The sequence below is a fragment of the Poecile atricapillus genome, chromosome 2 (assembly GCF_030490865.1).
Source record: "Poecile atricapillus isolate bPoeAtr1 chromosome 2, bPoeAtr1.hap1, whole genome shotgun sequence".
In the NCBI taxonomy this organism is placed as follows: domain Eukaryota; kingdom Metazoa; phylum Chordata; class Aves; order Passeriformes; family Paridae; genus Poecile; species Poecile atricapillus.
In genome coordinates, this window is record NC_081250.1 from 3,704,543 (window position 1) to 3,726,621 (window position 22,079).

The 22,079-nt window shown below is 40.3% G+C and overlaps 1 protein-coding gene across 1 annotated transcript; it reads right to left on the bottom strand.

The window, feature by feature from the left end:
- Positions 1–1,783: 1,783 nt before the first annotated feature.
- Positions 1,784–21,479, bottom strand: GHRHR (growth hormone releasing hormone receptor). Its single transcript, XM_058832947.1, has 13 exons — positions 21,423–21,479; positions 16,720–16,825; positions 16,053–16,160; positions 14,779–14,879; positions 12,062–12,159; positions 10,469–10,601; positions 9,434–9,587; positions 7,751–7,811; positions 7,576–7,645; positions 6,033–6,124; positions 5,373–5,502; positions 3,809–3,850; positions 1,784–1,906 (listed from the first exon to the last, which is right to left on the bottom strand). The coding sequence occupies exons 1-13, from the start codon at positions 21,477–21,479 to the stop codon at positions 1,784–1,786; spliced, it is 1,275 nt and encodes a 424-aa protein (XP_058688930.1).
- Positions 21,480–22,079: the final 600 nt, after the last annotated feature.

Below are 22,079 nucleotides of genomic sequence, written 5' to 3' on the forward strand. Positions count from 1 at the left end.
CTGTTCAGCAGAAGAAGGGATTTTATTTGGTTTTTATTGCTTTTTGTCTTACGCTTTTAGAGCATGATGGTGTTCACAGTAAACTTGCTGATTTTCACACCAGCAGCAATGCAGCAGCTGCAAGAAATTTTCTATCTAAACTTTTATGGGGAGAGATGGATAAAATTTGTCTGTCTTTCCTGAGTTCTTACCCCAGGCTCCATTTTAGCTGGTAGAGACCATGATCTTTGGGAGGCTGAAAAACATTCCTCTCCAGGAAAGAGCTCATCTTTACTGGTTATGCCACTTTTCCACCTGAGCTGGGTGCAGCAGGACACTGAAATCCATGTGAAGGCTTCTCTCTGTTAGCCCCTTACTCACTACCCAGATCACCTTGAATTCTTCTGGATAATGGAAGGAAACCAGTAAAAACAATATCTTGGGCTCCACATTGTAAAATGTGTTCCAAGGAGTCACTTCAGAAATGGAAATAAACACTCTCTCCTACCCTCAGGTCTGAATCCAGCCATTGCCGTAATTTTCACAGGTAGAAGAATAACACAGGAAAAAAAACCACACTTGTTTTTTTTATTTTTTAATTGGAAGGGGAAAATGCCTCCTGGGCAGTCAACTTTTATACAAAAACTAGGTGAAGCAACATTCCATTTCTTCAGGTTAGCTGTAATGACCTAGATTCATCCAAAAAGGGAAATTTCTGGTTTTTAATCAGACTTGGCAGCTCACTGAAATGTTCAGAAGAGCAGGGCAAAGTGTTTTGATGCAGTGATCCTCATTATCTGGTACAGCTTAGCTTTCTTCACTCTCTTCCAAGCCCTGATGTTCCCATCAAAAAGTTTAATCAATCTTTTAATCTGCAGGTTACAATCACCATGGTGGACAAAAACCCAAAAACAAAATAAAAACAAACCACTCAAGTACAAACACTGGAAATCCAAGTTTATTTTCAAGCTCCTGAAACTTTTACAACACTGCAGAGCAAAAACAGTCACACATAAGAAAATATTTAGCAGTATTCCCAGCAGTCTCCCAGTCCATCTCCCGGGGGTCTCATTCTCTTTCTGTGCAAAAGTTGGGTTTTTCTCTTCATTTCCTTGCAAGGAATTTCCTTAACAATTATTAAATGGAGTCTTGGCCTTCCCAATGCATCCCTTCCCTGCTACTTGGCTGTCAGAAATTTTCTAAGCTGTAACTCCTGAAATAACATCAGAGCCTAAGAGTGTTTTATTGTGAACTTTAGTAGCGAAAAGATTCAAAGAGGTAACGTAAAAAGACAACATTAAAGGACTTTTTCAGTCATTGTGTTGGAGTTTAGCAAGACTTTTGGTTCCTTATTTGCATGTCTCCAGAATGAGAACATGGAGCAAAGCTTGAAGAAGCTGGATAGACTGCAGCTCCCACTGAATTAGAATTTAATTCTGTTTTCCAGAGGTGTTTTCCATCTGTGGTGTCACTGGAGGGTGCTACTGGTGTCCCTTCATAAGCACTTTGTGCTCTGTCAGTGAAAGTGGAGAAATGAACCAGAACAGGAGATTTTTATGTTTGCTGTGATGCAGAGTTATCACTGAGAGGGTTATTTTGTGTTCAGATGGTCAGTCAGGGTTTAATCTGCTCAATTCTTGTCCTGCAAAAAAGCCCCATGGTCAGAACTGTAGAAGTGGATCCTCCACCTCCAATTTGCTCAGGATAAACTACAACTGTTACATTTGATAAAATTGTTTATTGTTTGGCTTTTGTTTGTTGTTTTGGGTTTGGGTTTTTTCCCCTCCAGGTCCTGAGGCCATTTTCAGCACACAGATGTGGTCATTTTCAGCCCAGAGCTGGAGGGCACAGTCCACCTGCTCCTCCTCCACACTGGCACCAGTGCAAATCTCTTCCCGTGCCACCTCCGGCCAATTTCCGTTTGCACCTCAGGGACAAAGGAAAAGGTTATTTTTTTGATTGAATACTGCTGGGGAGCAGACAGAGGGAAAGAAGCAGGATAGGAAGAGGGGCTAGAAAAGAATAAAGTGTTTAGATATTCTGTCCCAGTTGGTTTCCTTTTTATCTGACAAAGAGAAGCAGAACCCTGTCTCAGCCTGGCTGTCTTTCTGCACTGATGAAAACTTCTCCTGAAGTTCTATCAGTACTAAGCTTGAGGTCTCTAGCACTACAAACCATTTTCTCCATTACTAAAATGTCTTCTCAGCTTTTTTTGATATACATTCTCCTTTTTTTTCTTTGTTTTTTAAATATTCCTGTGAATATTTATTCTGCTGTCCATCTCACTTAACTTAGCCTACACAATTAAACATATTTTCTCCACATTGCCTGCTCTTCCTCACTTGCTAAGGGACGTTGTCTTGGTTCCATCTGCTTCTAGAAAAGTATAATCTGCAGCAAGTTTCTCAATCAGCATTCACCAGTCTGTGGCTGGGAAATAATGCAGTTTTTCCATTTGAGATGATGGGGGGAAGGCCAGCACAGTGGAGAGACTTTTGCTGCGTGCTGTTGACAGCTGTGTCATTGTGCCTCGTGTCCTGGCGTGTTCACAGGAGCACAGAGTGGGTCCAGGCCACCCACTAAAGCCTCCTGCCACATCTGATTCTTGTTAGGAATGTGCCTCCCCAGATGTTTAATAGGAGGGGAATTTCTGCATTGAAGTGCTGTGTGTCAGGGATTTGAGCTGGATGTGAGGCTGTGGTCTGTGGTCAGAAGGGATTAGGGTTGTTAATAAACTAATGAGAGGATCTTTATCTAAACAAAAGCATCATTAGAGCAGCCAGTAACTCATGGCCATAAACTCAACCAAAAGCCTAAGAATGTTAATATACTTAAAAATATTTAATTTAATATCTCAGAAATTTCTGATAGAAATCAGGAAGTTTGGCCCATGGCACCTGTGGGTGATTAAATACTGTTTGAAAGCTAAATCAGCCCTAAACTTTAAACTGGAAAATGAAGGTTTAGTCAATGCAGCCCAGGGAGTCTAGAGTGATCAGGGACAAGATTCATTTCCTAAACACACCTTTGACACTCCAGGGGATGCCCTTTCTGGAGAGAAGGGTGGGCAGGTATGGAACAGAATTCTCCTTTTTAGGAGCTGCAGACAAAATCCATCAGAGTTAGCCTGAAACTGAGTCCCAGTCTTTTTCCAAAAGAACAATCTCAGCTACTCTGGAGTCAGAAAATGAAGGGAAATTCCAGATTTTCAACATATTCTAAAATATAGAGGGTAAGCTTTCACATTTTCTGTATAATTCCTTTAAGATGCATTACTATCACATCTAGACTGTGTAAATGGACCTGGACACTAAGCTAAAAGGAAAGACTTTTCTCCCATCAACAATAAAATTCTGACTTAAAAATTCTAAACAGAAAACCAGATTTACCAACATGAAGAAATACTTCATGAGACTATTAAAAATACTGAAAAATTGCATTTCACTACTGGGCAAAGGTATGCATTTAAATTCTTTCCAATTTAAACACAGACCTTTAGCAAATGGAGATCTCTCTGCATCACTGAAGCAAGTTGTATTTTCAGACCTGGGCTTAGCAGGGATTTTCCAAGCCCTGCTATAGGACAAAAATGTGCAGAAAGGATAAAAAATACTTGATTGAACAGCAAAGTAGAAAATGTTAACTTCTCCACTAGATGGCTTCATTCCCATGAAAATAATTGAAATTAAATTCAGTAACATTGTTACCCATACAACAATCATAAGAAAATGAAATATTTGATTGTCTGTTTGTATGAAACTGATTGTTAATTGAATATCTGCCGCTGAAAACAATACTGTAGAAGATATATCTGATTTAGTTTCCTTACCTCTTGGTTCAGGAAACAGTAGAGAACTGCCACAATAAACCCCTGAAAAAGACCAGAAGAAAAAGGTTTGAGGGTTAACACAGTTTGAAGAAGCCACTTGCGTTATCTGACTTCACGGTGATGTTGTGGTATGGGAATTAACGAGTATCACTGTAGGTGGGAGGATTGCTGGAAGCTGCAAGATAATTTATAGATTGAGATGAATAAAGGTGACCAGCTTTAGAGATAAACAGCTGGTTAGTGGCATTTCATCAAAATCAGTCACATGTTATGAATTCACAAATGTAATTTGATTATGAAAGTGTGGTCCATTCTCCAGCCCAATGCACCGACAGCTGATTCTTTACTCACTCAAAAGAAAGTCAAACAGAGACTTCAGAAGGACATCCATGGATGGAGCTCTCACAGCTTCCCAGGGAAATTCTGTGTCTCTGCAGAGTACCAGACAAATCAAATTCTGACCTACTGAATATATTTGTTAAGATTCTGAACTGAGATAAACCCAGGACAATCCTAGGATGTCGAAGAACCTACATGACCAGATCCTGGCCCAACACCTCAACCTTTTATTCTATTAAATTATTCATTAACTATTTTTAATATTAATAATAACTCATTTATTATTACAATAATATTATTATAGTATTAATAACTCAGTTAATAATAAAATTAATAACTAACTCAGTGAAGGTCCCCTCCCTGTACAGAGGGCCGGGATTAAGGGACAGGGTTTATTGGGCAGGACTGACACAATGGATTCAATCCTCAAGAAGAACACACCAGCACAAAACTCATGGATTGTTGGTGATGCTCACAGAGCAGTGACCCCATGGAACCACCCAGGGGGAGATCTGTTCCCTGGGGAGGTTTGGTGCCATCCCCACAGCTGCTGCTTGTGGGGTGCAGCACAGGGAACAGGAGGGAAGCCAAGGGAAATTGGGTCCTGCAAAACCACCTGGAGGGGACATCAGAGCAGGAGCTTTTCTTGTTGGCATCAAGCTCCTCATGGCTCTGTGTGCCAATCCAGAGCAGTGGATCAACCCAATCATCAACCCAATCATTGCAGGAGGGAAAGGGATGTGGCATTTCTTGGGACAGCAGCCTGCTTGGGCTGATACACACACCAAGCACTGCTTGATGTTTAATTATCAATTTATTGTTCAACAAAAAATTATCAAGGGGGCTAGACCTACAAGTCTGATTGCCTCTGGATGATTTAAATCAGCCCAAAAAAGCTTGAATTTGTTAGTGAAGTCAGGGAAGGCAGGTGGACAAGTACTGGTAGCAAGGAAGATTTCCCACACTTGACTTTGGCCCCCCATCCAATTTGCACACTTATCTGAAATTTTGGCCTTGTATTTGCAAAATCTGGAGGTCAGCCTAGAGCCAGGTAGGATTTGTCACCCCTTCACACATTTTAACTCAGCAAAGAACCAGGAACTTTGTGAGCAGAGAATGGTTTCAGGCTCCAAGGATTTTTTTTTGTGCAATACTTGTTGTGAGGACACAAGGCTAAAATAGAAAAACGAGTGAGAAGGAACAGAAGGATCTGTGATAATTTTACCTGGAAAGATCCAATGCAGAGCTCCAAGTAAAGCCGAACCCCCAGGCTGGAATATTCTGGGAGGAAGTTGAAGACAATATAATGGGTTCCAAATAATGGAATTAGAAGCAGGGTTGACCTTGAGAGACGCCTGGCACAGGGCATGAGAAGAAATAAGGTAATGTTATTTTTCTGATTAAAAACTAATGCACTCAGTGTGCCACAGTAGTGAAAAGAAGTGAAAAAGAAACTAGTATATATATATATATATATATATATATATATATATATATATATATATATATATAAAATAGAAATAAATGCACTGGCTTCCTTCACAGTTTTCATACAAAGACAGGTATAGAGGTAATTTTTCCTGTCCTAAAGAAGAGATTTAATGTGGATTCAATTAATTTCATTGTCTCCCCATTCATTTTAATTGGAAGGAAGATATCTGAGCTGGTCTGAATACATCCCATTGGCCAATATTAAGTGACTTGAGTCTCACCCTTTGATTAATTTCCTTTGGAATGGGATAAGGTTGGGAATTCTAAAATTTAATGCCAGTTAAACTGAGCCTGTCTGTGACACTGAGCAAGTACTTCTCTGTTTAGAAAAGACAATGTAATTTTTTATTATTATTAAAATAATTGATTTTTTAAAAAATATTCCATACATTACCTGTACTGAGAAGAATTATTGAAGTTGATTTGTCTAGGGTCTAGTTTTTTCAGCAAAATTCTGATGATGTTGATAAATAGGACAAAATTGACCTGTTTGCAACATTTGAGGGGTGGGAGGGAAGAAAAAGGTTAATTTCTGATGTAAAACTTTGCAGTGAAAATCTGGTGGGGTTTTTATTAAATCTTATTTAATAAGATAATGTCATTAATGCTATTCCTGCAGGTAGCATTCGAGTATTTAAATAAGTTGCATTCCTGCTTGAAGAAATGGCTGAGGATGAAAACTTAAGAATTTTACTTAATTCAGCAAAATATTTTCATCAACAGCTTGTGTGACTCTCTTTTACCTTTTGCAGCTGAAATCAGCTGGATTCTCCTTAGAGATGAGTATTGCATTAAATTCTGGCTGAGCTCTCTGGGCATTATTAGTGGAATTTTTCTGCCTAAATGTCTCTACAGTGAGATATTTCCATCAGAGCTGATCACCCTGCCCTGCCCTTGCAGTCAGAGGAGAACCAGCCAGGAGAGTTAATAGAGCTTCAGGTGGGGTTGGGGGCAGGTCACCTACTCCCAAGGTAGATATTTGTTTTAAATCAGGTGAATCACTTGCCAGCACTGCATATTTCCCTTTGTTGGCTCTGAAGGAGCCTCTGAGGAGCAATAGCTCAGCTCCAAAGCAGTTAGGGTCAATCCTAATTTGCAAATCAAATCTACAATTGCAGTTTGGCACAGCTTTAGCCAAAGTCTGTGAGGCTGCTCAGTTTTCCACAATCAGAGGGATTGTTCCCGTGCATTTTCTGAGTGTCTGTACACACCAAGTCTTCCTTAGGTGAGGCTGAATGCTTAATTTTACCTAAGAATGTCCTCTTTAACCAGAGTCCAACCTCATTCTATCCATTAGTAATGTTCTATGTTCATTCCAGCAGAAGACATTAAATATTTTATTGAAACACAGCGAGCTCCGACCAGAATTCAGCTTGACTTCTCCACTCACATTTTTTGTGTGCATCTTTCAGGTCCCTTCCAGCACAAAGCATTCTGTGATTCCACTCCCCTCATTTGCAGGCATCTGTCCTCCAGTTAAATCATGGTTTTCGTAGCTGGCCTTAAGTTTATGCATTAATTGCTTCCTCAAACATTGTTTGGGTTTCATGACTTGTGGGAGTAATCATCCATGATAATCACTTGAAGCCCATCAGTTTATTCAGTAAATTTCAGCCACAGAACAGAAACCTATTGCTCTTGAAAGTTTTGTATTAAAAATTTATGGCTGAGTCTGGGGTCTTTTGCTAATTTATTTTTTTTTCGAATATTATAAGGAGGGTTTAGTCCACTCACTTGCTATTAATTTCAACTAAATGACAATTCTGGGAAAGTTTTAATTTGTTTGAAAGAAAAACATTTTATTTTGTATTGGACACAGGCAGTTAGCAGTTGAAATTTCCCATTCCTCTTCCTACAACTCAGCAAACAGCAACCCAGTTTTAATAAAAAAGCCTTTTTTTCTTCTTAGTAATATCAGCAAACTCAGAAATACTTACCCCCACAGAAATTATAATTGGTCCTTTGATTAACCACCAATAAGGAGAGCCTTGATTAATATCCCAGCATCTGTGAACATGATAGTAACTTTAGAAAAAGACATGTATGTAATCACTGCAGTCAATTATAAATATAACCCAAGAATATAGAATAATGTGGGAAACAATGACTTACGCTGTATCTTCAAAGTAGAATTTTGTCAATATCCATATAAGGGTGAAAAGTGTTGGAAAACCTGTCAGACATTTTAAAATAAGGTATAATTAATCCAAACCTTGTCCACTGAGACTCTGCTGCAATGATACAGATGACTTATTTTTGAGAGCTGGAATCATCTTTAGAATTGTTTTAAACACAGTCTCTAAAACACAAAAAGTGATTTTATTTGCTGAGCTGTCAGGCCTGCCTTAACCTTTGGTGGCAACAGGCATGGATTTCTCTCCATGAACCAACCAAAAAATTCCTCTGGCCAAGTGCATTCACCTGTTATAGAGTTCTCTGCTTTTTCCCTCCCACAGCAACTCTCTGTGGGCACCCACTTGGTTTCAGATTTCTAAGCCTGAACAATTCCATTTATTGCAGACAACAACAGAATCAGAGGGGAGAAGTTGCTGTTTCACTGCCTGCCCTGTTATTTAGTCAGCAGAGCTGCTCCATTCATACGAGATCTCAGTGCAAAAGATGGGCTGCAGAAATATCAGGAAGAAAAACGTTCCTGTTTAGGAAAAAAACAATTCCCTTTCCCAACCTGTGTAACTATTTTGCACAAACAGGAGCAAGGCACATTGAACTCTGGTGTTTGTGATAATTCCTTAGAGACAGCCATGCTTTCAGTGGGGTGAAGAAGGTTGGATGTCTCCTTCTGCACTCTCAAACCTACTTGATTTTCCACCCTTTAAAAGGCCTTTATTGCCATAAAAAACTTGATTGCTTCTCGCTTGTATTCACACAAAATTAAAATGGGAGCAAATCCCAGGTTAGGTACTTTAGTTAGATCAATTGGGTTCCACACCGAGTATTTTTAATGGGAATGGACCATGGAACCAGAGAATCATAGAATTGTAGAATCATAGAATTATAGAGTCATAGAATCCTGGAACTGTAGAATCATAGAATTGTAGAATCATAGAATTATAGAGTCATAGAATCATGGAACTGTATAATCATAGAATTGTAGAATCATAGAATTATAGAGTCATAGAATCATGGAATTGTAGAATCATAGAGTTATAGAATCATAGAACCAGAGTCATAGAATTGCAGAATCATAGAATCATGGAGTCATAGAATCATAGAATTGTAGAATCACAGAATCCTGGAACTGTAGAATCATAGAATTGTAGAATCATAGAATTATAGAGTCATAGAATCATGAATCATAGAATCATAGAATTGTAGAATCATGGAATTGTAGAATCATAGAATTGTAGAATCATAGAATTATAGTCATAAAATCATGGAGTCATAGAACCACAGAACAATGGAATCATGGAATCATAGAGTCATAGAACCATAGAATGGCTTGGGGAAGAAGGCATCTCAAAAATCACCTGGTTCCAACCCACAGGGACATCTTCCACTGTCCCAGGTTGCTCAGATCCCCATCCAACCTGGCCTTGAACACTCCCAGGCATGAGGAGCCCATAGCCTCCCTGGACAACTTGTGTCAGGGTCTCACCACCCTCACAGTACAGGATTTCTATGTCCCATCACCCCATTCCTTGGGAAAAGTCCCTCTCCAGCTTTCTTGTACCCCCTGCAAGTTGCTCTGTGGTCTCTGTGAAGCCTTATCATCTCCAGGCTCAGCCTCATTGAACACCTTGCCTTCTACTGATTTCCAGTTAAATCCATACCTACCCCAGCCAAAGAGAACCAGCCACCAGAAATATCTCCTTCCATGAGAAAGGGACGAAAGCAGCAGGCAGTTTAGGTAGAGAGCCTCCACCAGCAGCCACATGAAGTTGGTCATCATGAAGTAGTGACAGAAAACCACAGAGATCTTGCATTCGGTCTGGGGAGCAGGAAAGTCATGGTGTAAGCATTGCTTGGGGAGACATCTCTTTGATTTGACCATGGAGTAGACATCTGTAGTACTGGCTGGGTTCTACCAAGAACAAGATCTGACTATGTTTGAATTCTGTTTGAACTGAGAGCTTCCAATGTTAAATGGATTTCTGGGTAGTAAGGCTTTAGCCAGCATTAACACCTTGGAATCTCCACTGTATTTTGCTTTATATCTGTGTTAGAAATACAGCTTGGGCTCCCAAGCATGAGTTCTCTCATAAATGCACTGCCTTGAGTGTGCCTTCAGTGTCAAATGCTCCCTGAATAAAGGCTCAAGGACCCATTTTTCTCCTTGTGCTCAGCACTAAAATTCTGTGAGCAATCCAGAACCCTCCCATAAACCATTGTCACATTGCCAAGACCTGGGGCTGGATGAACGCTAAACTCATTGCCTGGTACCTTGAGTGCTTTGTGGGTTACACATTAGAGCTCCCAACCAGAACAGGAAATCCAACATTTCCAGAAGAATAAGCTTTAAAAGTTGTTCTTTGATGTACTCAGAGATCTTCTATTTTAAGCTTCAGATTACTGAAACATAACAGTGTAATGCTTCAATTTATATTTCAAATACTACTTTGTTGCTATGTGAGAGTCCAAATTTCATTTCAAGTACTGCAACATCACAAATTGATGCTTTAAGAAGATAGGAGGGCGTAATATACATATTTATGGAAGTAAAATATACTGAATAAAAGAACTATCTAATTTAGGTTAGAAGGGAAAAATAAAGCCAATAAGTAGTAAAAAAGAGGCATGAAAAGTGAAACCATAAATAAATGGTATGTAAAAACATCAAATACCACAATATCCTGCTTTTCATGTGCTTACTGTAGAGAAGCTGCAGTGATCAATGCCTTCCTCCTGGAAAAGGACAGCATCCTTAATGAAAATGGCAATAGCCTTTAAGATGAATGTAAAAAAGAGCTGTACGTGGATATAATTCCTGGGACAGCGAAGCCTCCTGGAAGAAAAGAGAGGTCCCTCTGAGGTAATTAATTTACTTGTGTTGGCAGTAATTAAAATCAACAGTAAGCCCTTGTTTTGTCTCAGGTACTTCCAGACACTTTTAGGAAGAACATTTTGACCCACTGAGCTCTTTCAGAGAGAGGCAGAAACCTTCCTCATGTGAAGCAAATCAGCCACAGTTTACATCTCAATCTCTTTCCTTGTTAACCAGAATTACAGTTTTTTTTCCTTACTTTGCCAGAGTTATTTTGATGAATTAAGTAAAAGCACAGAAGAACTTTAAAAAAATTTGGCACATCTACTTTAATTTAAATTGACACATCTACTTTAGATTCCCAGTTAATTAAGATTAAAATTTTACTGCTATTAAATATAGACTTTTGAGGGTGTTACACAGCTTCAACTTCATGTTTTCATTTAGAGATGAGGACTTTAGCTAATAATCAAAAAGTTCCACTAAAAACTAAATTCCATCCAGACACAGTAATCAGAGGGTCACCTAATCTTAAAGTTCACCTAGAGGGTGCAGAATTTTATTGCTGACCTCAAATGTCAACCCCATTGTTAATTATGACTTTTTCCTCCCTATTACTACATCTCCTTATGTCCATTGTTTCTTTCTTTCCCCTCATTTGGGCTGGCTTGTTTTCCTGAGGTCAGAGTGGATGTCAATAAACATATCTGGTGGCTTCCAGACATGAACTAGGAACTAGCAGAGGTCAAGAAACTTTCCCTAGAGAACCCTGATTCTCACAGCATCATAATAAAACTCCTGCCTTTTATTTCTTTTTCTTTTTCTTTTTCTTTTTTTTTTTTTTTTTTTGTCTCACAGAAATGCAAGAAATAAACAAAGATTATTACAACAAATCCCACGTAGGGGAAAACATTAGTTCCACATTAAAATAATTTAAATACTCTAAATTAGATCTGGAAATATCTAATTGATGGATAACTCAGTAAGAAAGGGTTCTCACCAAATGTGACCAAATTCTGAAACTGAATTTAAAATATGTCTTTAGTGGTAAATATTTTAATAGTAAGCTATACAATGCCATAGGAACATTCACTCAGAATCAAGTCATTTGTGTATATTCTTATTAAAAATTCCCTGGAGCCATAAGAGGCAGGCACATGTAGTTTATGAAACCAATCTTCATCCCAGCCTAAAGCAAGTAAATTTTTCTGTTGGCTCTTCAGGATCAAAATGAGTTGCTGAGTTTTGCCAAGAGACAGACAGGGTTTATTTCCCAGATCTGAATCCTCTTATTCCTGGCTCTCTCTGATGCCTTTTAATTTCCAGCTGCAGTTTCATATTATTTAACCAACATGGCTGGAATTCTTTATTTTTATTCACCTGAATTTCGATTTGTATTATTTTGTTATGTCTAATGTTGTCTTCTACAGTCTAAGAAATTAAGACCTGGGAGAAGAATCAAGGTTAGAGGACACCTTTACCTGAATGAAATAAGAACTGTCACAGCAATGATGAGGGAGGTGATGGACACGCTGTATCCCACAGTGTAGATGATCTTTATAGTAGAAAAGTAGGATTGCTATAAAAGAAGAGAATTATTTGTTGCATAAGTTGATGTTAAATAACAGCTTTTTTACAGGTTCTGTCAGTTTTGCTTTGTTTGGTGCTTCCATTCCATTGACATCCCTGAATGCCTTTATTCCTGCTCTTCAAATCCCACAGCAAAATTCAACTTAAATCACTCATTATGTTTCTTTTGTGTAGTCCCATTCTGCAGTTGTGTGGATACAGCCCAACCTGATGCTGAAACATGTATTTATCAGGGTAGTTTGAAGCTCATTCATAAAAATATAAAAACCAGCATCAGTCTTTCAAAAAGTCATTGTTAAAAGTCTTATATAATTTTTATAAATGCTGTATTTTATACCATTTTCTCCCCAGCAGTAGCAGGAAAACACTGCTGGCAGCATGATTAATACAGAATTCCACCAGCCTTTCTCTGTGTTTCTCCACTTCCCTACTCTGCTTCCTTACTTCCATTTTTGCCATTTTTTATTCCTCCTTTCAATTTTTATTGTGTTCTGGTGGGTTGTTGTTTTGTCGTTTGTTTGTTTTTTTTTTTCCGGGGTTGTTTCCTTCCTCTGTTTTTCTTGCTGCCAAACTCAACTGCTGCTCAGTTGGAATGCCAGTCAAAATCCATTTCAATTTAAGTGGCTCCTCTATCAGACACAATCCTTGAGTGAGGATAAGTTGACTTCAAATATCGCAGATGAAAGCGAAAAACAGAATTAATAAGCTCTAGGCTGCAAATCTAACTCCAGACTAACATGGTCTGTCTCTTGGGTCCCATTTCAATGCTTTTATAACCTAAAATCTGCACAGCTGTGCAGTGCATTCCTACATTTCACTTGGGGAAGGGGAGATGCTCGTTTTGAGCCTTAAGTGGAACTCTAGGCATTAGACATTGAGAAGAGGTTATTTAATTTATTTAGGTGCTTAACAACTAGCTACCTAAATATGAGTCTGTAGTAGAACGAGAAGAACCTAGGCTGATCTGTTGAATTATTAACACAACCCTCTTTCTTCTCATTCTTTTTCTTCTTGTAGTTAATGAAGGAAAACACTCTCAGAACACAAGTCTTTGGAAAATGAGACTTTATTGGTTTCTGTGGGCAGCAAAAAGGATCTATTACTACACCTGCCTTAGAAAGAGCAGGACATAGAATCACAAATCCTTAACTGGTTTGGGTTGGAAGGGACCTTAAAAATCATCTACTTCCAACTGCTGGATTAGCTGAGTGAAACCTTTTGTGCCAAGGACTTTGTGTCCATGTGTGAAGATTTATGATTATCCACAGTCTAACCCAATGGGCTGAACTGTTTTTACTGGTCAGAGCACAGCAGGTGCACCCTAAATTTGCCTTCCAGCTCACTTTTATCCATAAGAAGCCAGATTAACCTTTCTTAAAGCATCCCTCACTGTGAATGCAGTAAGTGGGGACAGCCAAGAAATAACCCTGGAAAATTCTCACTTCATCCTGACCAAAGCACTGATACAGATCCGTGGTGCAGAGATCAGCTCTGACTTTCACAGTACATTTTTGAGATTTATGAAGTTAAATGGGATGGAAACCAGGCATAATGGTTTTGGGTTTTTTTGGCTAGTGGATGACCTGTGAGTTGTATATGATTACCCAAATCCCTGGATATTCACAATTCCAGCCAGAGCTCACAGAAGTACCTTGGAGCTCCAAAGCTTGCCAGGAAATCTGGGTGCACCACCCCATGAGAAACATCAAAACTGTGCTGGGGTGATCATAGCTGGCAACAAACCAGATGTGTAAAACAGAAAATAATCAAATCCTTAAGTGGATAAACCTACAAACTGAGGGGTTTCCTCTAGGTAAAGTAATAGAATCATCACAGAATGAGTTGGAAGGGATCCTAAAGCTCATCCAGTCCCACCCCCTGTCATGGCAGGGACACCTCCCACTATCCCAGGCTGCTCCAAGCCCCGTCCAAGCTGACCTTGGGCACTTCCAGGGATCCAGGGGCAGCCACAGCTCCTCTGGGAACCCTGTGCAAAATCTCCCCATGGTGATATGAGCCATGTTTTTATCCTTATTAATTCAAGCTTAAAATACTTAAAAAGCACTATGTTGTCCCTGTGCATGTAACCTCGAGATATCACCAACAGTGAAAATCTGGCTGAAGAAATATGTCAAATTCTGATCTGCATTATGGAGAGATTTGGGGACTTTTTTTTCCATTGTTGAATTAGATATTTCATGCACGATCAGATGCCCCAAACCCCTCTTGTCCTTAGATATTGCTAAATTTGGAACAGTGGTCTTTAAACAGTGCATTTTCTGTGCAGATGCTGTGGTACTACAAATTCATCTTGCTGACTGATATTACTGAAATGTCTTAATACACATTTTATGAACATTTTGTGATACATCTTTGTCTGTTATACTTGTGAATTTGCAGCTGGCTTTATTATTGTTACACCTGAATAATAAAACATTCTTAGTTCTCTTACAAAATAGGTGGCCAGAGTAAAAACTGGAATTATATCCCACACTTAGAAAGAAATTTCAGCTTCTTGTGAGTTTCCCACTGCAGTGACCTGCAGGAATAGAAAGGAATACTATAACATCAGCACACTGCTCACATATATTTATGTAATTAAACTTACTTCTTCAAAAGGAATCTCATCTTCTACTGGACAGGCCACATGGTAGGGAGGGAATGGGTCAGACCAGCCCTTTTTTGTGCAGTTTCTTTTTATCATCCCAGCTGAAAAAGAAGTATTTAATTTTCTCAGTGAAGGGGCAGATAATATGGAAAATGAAAACGAGGAGAAGACCTCTGGCTGGTACAAAGGTGTACCAGGACAAGAGGATCATTAGCAAATCACAGAGTTGGTAGGACAATTTTCCTGTGCACATTCAGGTCATCAGACACAAAACTTTGTATTTTATTTATAGACAAACAATAGGAAGAAGGGAGAGAACGAAAGTGCCAAGGATAGAGGTGGGAAGGACTAAGGAAGGAATTATATCAGGCACGTTGGAGAAGACTGGGAAGCACTGCTCCATAAATTTCTGCTCTGCACAGCACTCATCCTTCTACCATATCATTTCTCATTCCCACCTCCCCTGGGGCTTACTCTTCCCTAGCAAATCAGAAGCTGGGCTAAGCAGCCCCATCCACGAGGACAGCACGCTTCCATAAAAAAAAGATTTATGAGTCAGATGAAGGAGAAGTCGAGAATGCCAGGGCAGGAAATGAATCTGCACAGATGAAAGGGATTTTCCTCATCCCTCGTTTATAACTAGCATGTGTTGGATGTGGCAGAGGTTGGGCTTTGCAGTTTCTTTTTCTTGTGGAACTGCCAAATCCAGGTCTTTCCTGGAAGGTGGTTTGCTCCTGCGGGCTCACAGTTTGGCCATGCTCACCCAGGGAGCAAGCAGGCACAAAGGCATTTTTTTGCAGTTTTGTAACACATGTGCTCCTCCAAGGCCGAAATTCTGCTTTGTTTCTCCAGCCTTGGTCTCAAAGGACAATCACATTGTTCATTCCTCTGCCTTTCATTTCATCCCACACGAATCACAGCATAAATCTCAAGAAACCCCCAGCTTAAGTTCTGACCTAGACAGCCTTCAGATGAGGTTTGTAGGAAACTCATGCAACAAACTGATCCCAAAGCAATGGAAACCAGTGGAATCACTCCTTTATTTCAGAATATTTTTGATCCAAGGCCTCATCAGAGATTGTGGAAATCAAATCCAGTTATGGATAATCCTTAAAATGTAAGAAGAATTGCTAAGGTTGCTCAGATCCTCCTAAAATATTTGCAGTACTTCTCCGATCCAACTCATGGGAACATGAAATGCTCTGTCTTCACCCTCCCTCTTTAGAAATGCTCTTGCCAGACACACAACAGGAGTAACCAAGGTAGGACATCACCTGGCTCTTTCATGAAGTGAAAGAGGATGTTTGGACATGGTAAGGCAAGAATCTCTCCAGCATCTGCCTCTGGCCAGCACAGCAATTTGTCCCAAGTTCTCTTGCAACCTCAGACAGAAAGAGAAATATATTTTTAAGCATGGTTAAATTTGAACAAAATAAACCCCCAAGCTTTTTTAAACTTTGCCACTCCACCCCTTCCATATCTTTCAAAAATAGTTTAGCCACAGGTTTTATTATGAGAAATAAACACCCCCAGAGTGCTATTTAATCTGCTTTAGTTAGACCCCTGTGTTAGACTGAGGTGAGTTTTCAGAAAGAATGCAACAAATGAAGAGTGATGCTGGAAGAAAGATCAGATCATTGTAATAGTTCAGGGGTTACCCTGTTCTTAAAGATCAACACAGCCTCACAAACAAGCAGGCATGATGCCAAGGAATTGGACAAGGGCACAAGGATTCACTCTGATAAATTGACTGTCCATATTTGAGTGTGAAGGACTGTGGGGAAAATAAAAGAGTGGGAAGGAATGGGAGTAGATGGAAGAAAAACAAGACAATGGCACATGGGACCATAAATAAAACCCTCATATGCTTTGGCAGCCTGGCCACGTCCTGGCTCTGGTCCCTTCCCTCTCCCTCCCTTCATCCCTCACATGGATGGACACCTGGTGATGTTGCATTTCCACGCTCTTGTGGGGCCTCCAGACATTCAGCCTCCTTTTTCTTCAGCTCTACCATTAAATCACATTCTGGGTGGACATTTCCAGCAACCTACAGGGAGAAGAGAAGAGAAGGGGCTGGATGGGATGTCATCAGGCATTAAATCCAGACCTACTTTTGCATCTAACAGGGCTGGTTTAAGGACATATAACAATGTTTAGGGTTTCCATCCAAAGGCTGACACTGTCTGCACAAGCTGCTAGTTACAGCTCTGTACTGGAAAGTTTATAAATTCCTCTGGCTACATTCATAATAAAAGATCTCTTTGCTAGGGCCTGAGTTTGAGTGCAGGATTCAGTAACACCCTAACTTTAGCTAGATCTGTTAAATCTGGCCCCAGAAAGACACAATGCACCTGGTCAGGCTCTCTTTCTTATCAGTGAAGGGCTCAGTGCTGCAGGAAATGCTGCAGAGCCTGGGCACAGACAAACCCCTGCCAACCTCCAAAGAAGCATCACCATGAAATCACAATTACTGCAAAACTGTCCTCTGAAAGAGCTCTTCACTCCAAAAGGAGTGAATCTGTTCTCTCCCTTCTGCCATCTGCCTTTCTAAACACAGGGTGGGAGGCAAAACTCCTTTACTGGGGAAAAGAAGCACTCTGCACCAAAGCATTTGTTGGTTTGGTATGATGGTGTAAAGGGAAAAAGTGACACCCAGGGTTTTAACAGCAGGAAACATTCAGTTGTTCAGTCCTTATTTAGGGAACCACAGAAGGATCAGAAGGCATCCAGAGAATTCTGAGCAGCAAAGTCTGCCCAGGCAGTTACACCCAGACTGCTGAGGATGCACGCACTGGGCAGGACTGCACAGGACTATTTCACAGAAATTAAAAAATATGTACTTTGTCCAGCCTTGACCACTGTCCCCAGCCCCAAAAGATCAGCTGTGAACAGAGAAACTCCGACTTTTAGCTCTACACCCTGGCCACTGGTGCTGGTGTGCTCTGCATGTGTGACTACAGACATAAAAACACAGAGACAAAACAGAAAATAAACCCAAGATGAGACTTGGATGATGAACAGGTGGCTGGCATATGGCTAAGTTTTCTTCCACCCAGAGAAGATTAATATTCAGGGAATTTGAAAAATAACTCCCTGGCTTTCAGCTCATTCAGAGGACAGATTGTATCCTTTCCAGTAACCTGGTGTTTCCCCTCCATGCTAATGTCCATGTCTCATGTTGGCCTGCAGAGCATTTGAATTGCAGATTGACCAAAAATTTGAGGCTCTCAGGCTGCTGGATTAATTACACAGCATTTGTTTTTCTGGGGTTTGGGCCCTGGCAGTTAAAAATGTCATTATCCCCACATGTATGCCCTGCAAGATCATCTGCTTCCCATTTACTGCACTTTTAGGAGGATGTGGTTTTCCTGCCAGATTTGCAGACAGCAGCACCATGGATCAGTTTGAGGAGGGAGTGAAAAGCAGGGCTCCTTCTCCAGGCTGAATGAAGTGTGGTGTGTGTGAGAGGAGGATGGATGGATGGATGGATGATGGATGGATGATGGATGGATGATGGATGATGGATGGATGATGGATGGATGGATGGATGGATGGATGGATGGATGGATGGATGGATGATGGATGGATGATGGATGGATGGATGGATGGATGGATGATGGATGGATGATGGATGGATGGATGGATGGATGGATGGATGGATGATGGATGGATGGATGATGGATGGATGGATGATGGATGGATGATGGATGGATGGATGGATGGATGATGGATGGATGGATGATGGATGGATGGATGGATGGATGGATGGATGGATGATGGATGGATGGATGATGGATGGATGGATGGATGGATGGATGGATGGATGATGGATGGATGATGGATGGATGATGGATGGATGGATGATGGATGGATGGATGGATGGATGGATGGATGGATGGATGGATGGATGGATGGATGATGGATGGATGGATGGATGGATGGATGGATGGATGGATGGATGGATGGAATGACGGACAGATGGATGGATGATGGATGGATGATGGATGGATGATGGATGGATGGATGGATGGATGGATGGATGGATGGATGATGGATGATGGATGATGGATGGATGGATGGATGGATGGATGGATGATGGATGGATGGATGATGGATGGATGATGGATGGATGATGGATGGATGATGGATGATGGATGATGGATGGGGCAAGGATGGATGGATGATGGATGGATGATGGATGGATGATGGATGATGGATGATGGATGGGGCAAGGATGGATGGATGATGGATGGATGGATGGATGGATGGATGGATGGATGGATGGATGGATGGATGGATGATGGATGGATGGATGATGGATGATGGATGATGGATGGATGGATGGATGGATGGATGGATGGATGGATGATGGATGGATGGATGATGGATGATGGATGGATGGATGGATGGATGGATGATGGATGGATGGATGGATGGATGATGGATGGATGGATGATGGATGGATGGATGGATGGATGGATGGAGCAGAGCTCAGACATTGCCCTGCCCCAGCAGGTGGAGATCTGATGGGTGGGATGTCCCAGGGGGCATCATCCAGATCAATAAAACCTGGGCGTCTAGGGAGACCCTCAATTTCTCTTCACTGAGAAATGCAATATCAGGCAGAATTACAGAAAATTGGCATCTCTCTTGAAAGGTTTTGCTGTCTTGATGCCTCTTTTCATGCCAAGATATATTCTTTCCCCCTTGTACTCACCCTGGACAATGACTGCAGGAAAACTCCCTGACCACGGTGTATGACAGCTATTGCAAGTTGCTTTATTAGTCAGTAAAAAAAACAGTCAAACCATTTACTGAAAATCTCTTTTAAACATTCTCTTGGTTCAGTGAACCGTGCCCAGAAAAACCTCAGTAGGAGGAAATGCACCCTTTTGCACTATTTTAAATTATTTCTCCTGGCAAAAAGTATTGCTGGATTTTGCCTAAAAAACTCTCTTTGCTTTCTGAAATGTTCATAGCAAGAGCAAAGCTTGTTTGGCTCATCCACCAGTCCAGGAAAGTCCAGGAAAGCCTTTTTTTTCCCCTTTTACTTTCTAAGTCTCCAGATTGTGAGAGCACTTTATTTATCACATGCATCTCAAATAAAAAGATGAGGCTGATCAAGCACCAGGTATTTAAATTGTTGCCTCTTCCTTCAGGAGGAACTGAGCTTAGGAGGTGCTGTCACAGTTTATTTTCAAGTCAGCACTAACCACTGACTGAGCAGACACTGAGTGCCAGATCTGATATGACAGAAACTCAGGTTAAATAAACTAAAAAGATTTATTCCACTCCCAGGCTGTGTTTTAGATGTATTTATCACCCCAAAGCACTGAACTAGCTCTAGCAGCCCCCCAGTTTAAGATGAGAGCCAGTCCCTTCAGCATTCCAAACCTCTCCAGGAGATGAGTTCACATTTCCAGAGAAAGCATATGAACAAATTACACCACCAACAAAAACAGAGGGCTGCTTTTCCACCACTTTATACTCAAATGAGGGCTGTTTACCTGTTCTCTAGTGTGCAACACATGCCAGGAGATTTTCAATATACACTGGCAAACAGACTTGGTTTTGATCAGTATATAATAATTCAGTGAGCAGTCCAACTTTTTTAGAAGAAAATTCTGTTTCTCTTGGGTAAATGAGGGAAGTTCTTACAGAGACCTTCAGTCATATTTTTAACCATTAGCACTGAATCCTGATATTCTACTAAAGAGAAATCTTAAACTTATCTACTTATACTGCAGGAGAGTGGGTTTGTCACACAGGTGATACACAGGAATTTCTTGTTTCACATCAGTAAAAAGTCTGTTCAATCATATCACAGTGGTTTTTTTTCCTCAATAAAGAAAAAAAAAAAAACAACCAAGCTGCTGTGCCACCCCTCATGAAATGTTTCTTAAGGGAAGAGATTCCCTGAAAGGAAGAAAAGATGTAGAGGAGGTATCACAAAAAGAACATTCTGGAAATGTGATTATTCTCAAAAGCAAAGTTAATATCCTGTCCCTGATTTGCACAAAACTTTATTGATATTGATGAGATCCTGGGTCTTGGTTTGTCAATCTCTGTCCAAAGTGAGATAGCACCAAGACCTCCAAGCTTTTTAATGGCTTTGGATCTTTCAAAATCTGCCCTAAACTTCTCTGCTGGTTCCACTCTTCTGTTACCTGCAGCATCTCAGCTGCTCACAGGCCAAATAACATCAAAGCTACCACCAAGGCAGATGAAATTGTAACAAAAAACCTGCATAATCTGAAATTAAAGAAAACTCTATCAAAACTCAGCTGCTCTGGTGTAACAGCCCTCCTCCAGTTTTTTCTTCTTTGTCACTGTCTTTCAAAGCCCACACACACAAAATAAGGGTTTCTGGCAATTATGTGTTTCTCTTTCCTGAGTGTGTCATAAGAAAGCAGAGAAATAAACTGATATAAAGATCTTACAACGTGGGTCCTTCTGCTGCTGTTCACACTTTTCATTGCATCTTGCCTTGTTTAACTCGAATCCAAAGCAAACAGAGAGAAAAGAGACTCATAAAAAAAAAAAAATAAAATAAAACTGTATCTGACCATCTGCTCCCACAAGGAAATGAACAGTTATTGAAACACAGTGAAGTAAAAGCTGATTTTTTTCATGCAATTACTTACAAGCAGTGCCAGACTCAGGGTGTGCAGAGCACAGAGGTATAAAGAGCAAGAATTCATGTTCCAAAGCAAGAGCCAGACTTTACTTCTTCAGCATCTCTTGGCATCTTTCACCTGCTTTTTGACTTCTCTTTCCCCTCTCAGTTGCTGATTTGAAGCATTTATCTTTTGCACAGAAGTGACGTAACAGGGATGTGAAGTGGGAGATAAATATTAACAATTCTCTACGCTGTGTTTAAGCTTTGCAACTTTTTGACTTTGCTCAAAGGCTGGACTGGATGAGGATGAATTGAATGATTGATGCTGAGATTATGGGAATTCTCTACCCTCCTGGCAAGACCCATTTCTTTCTTTCTTCTAACACAAAGTGGTTTTATGGGGGATGGACAGCTCTAAGTGTTACTAATCCCATATTAAATCAACATGACTGGCACAAGAGAACCAAACCCCTAGCAGTTATTGTCATTTTTTTTTATAATGAAATATTTTTCTTAGTGTGATTCCAGTGTATCTGGGTGTTTTTATGGAGTATAATGACCACAGTGCTGTGCTTTACAATGCAAAATCAAAGCCTACTGACAGGCATGTGAACAACAGATTTTGCTGTTTGGGCATTGAGTTGAAGGCAAAATTCACAGAGGATTCTTCCCAGTTTACTTC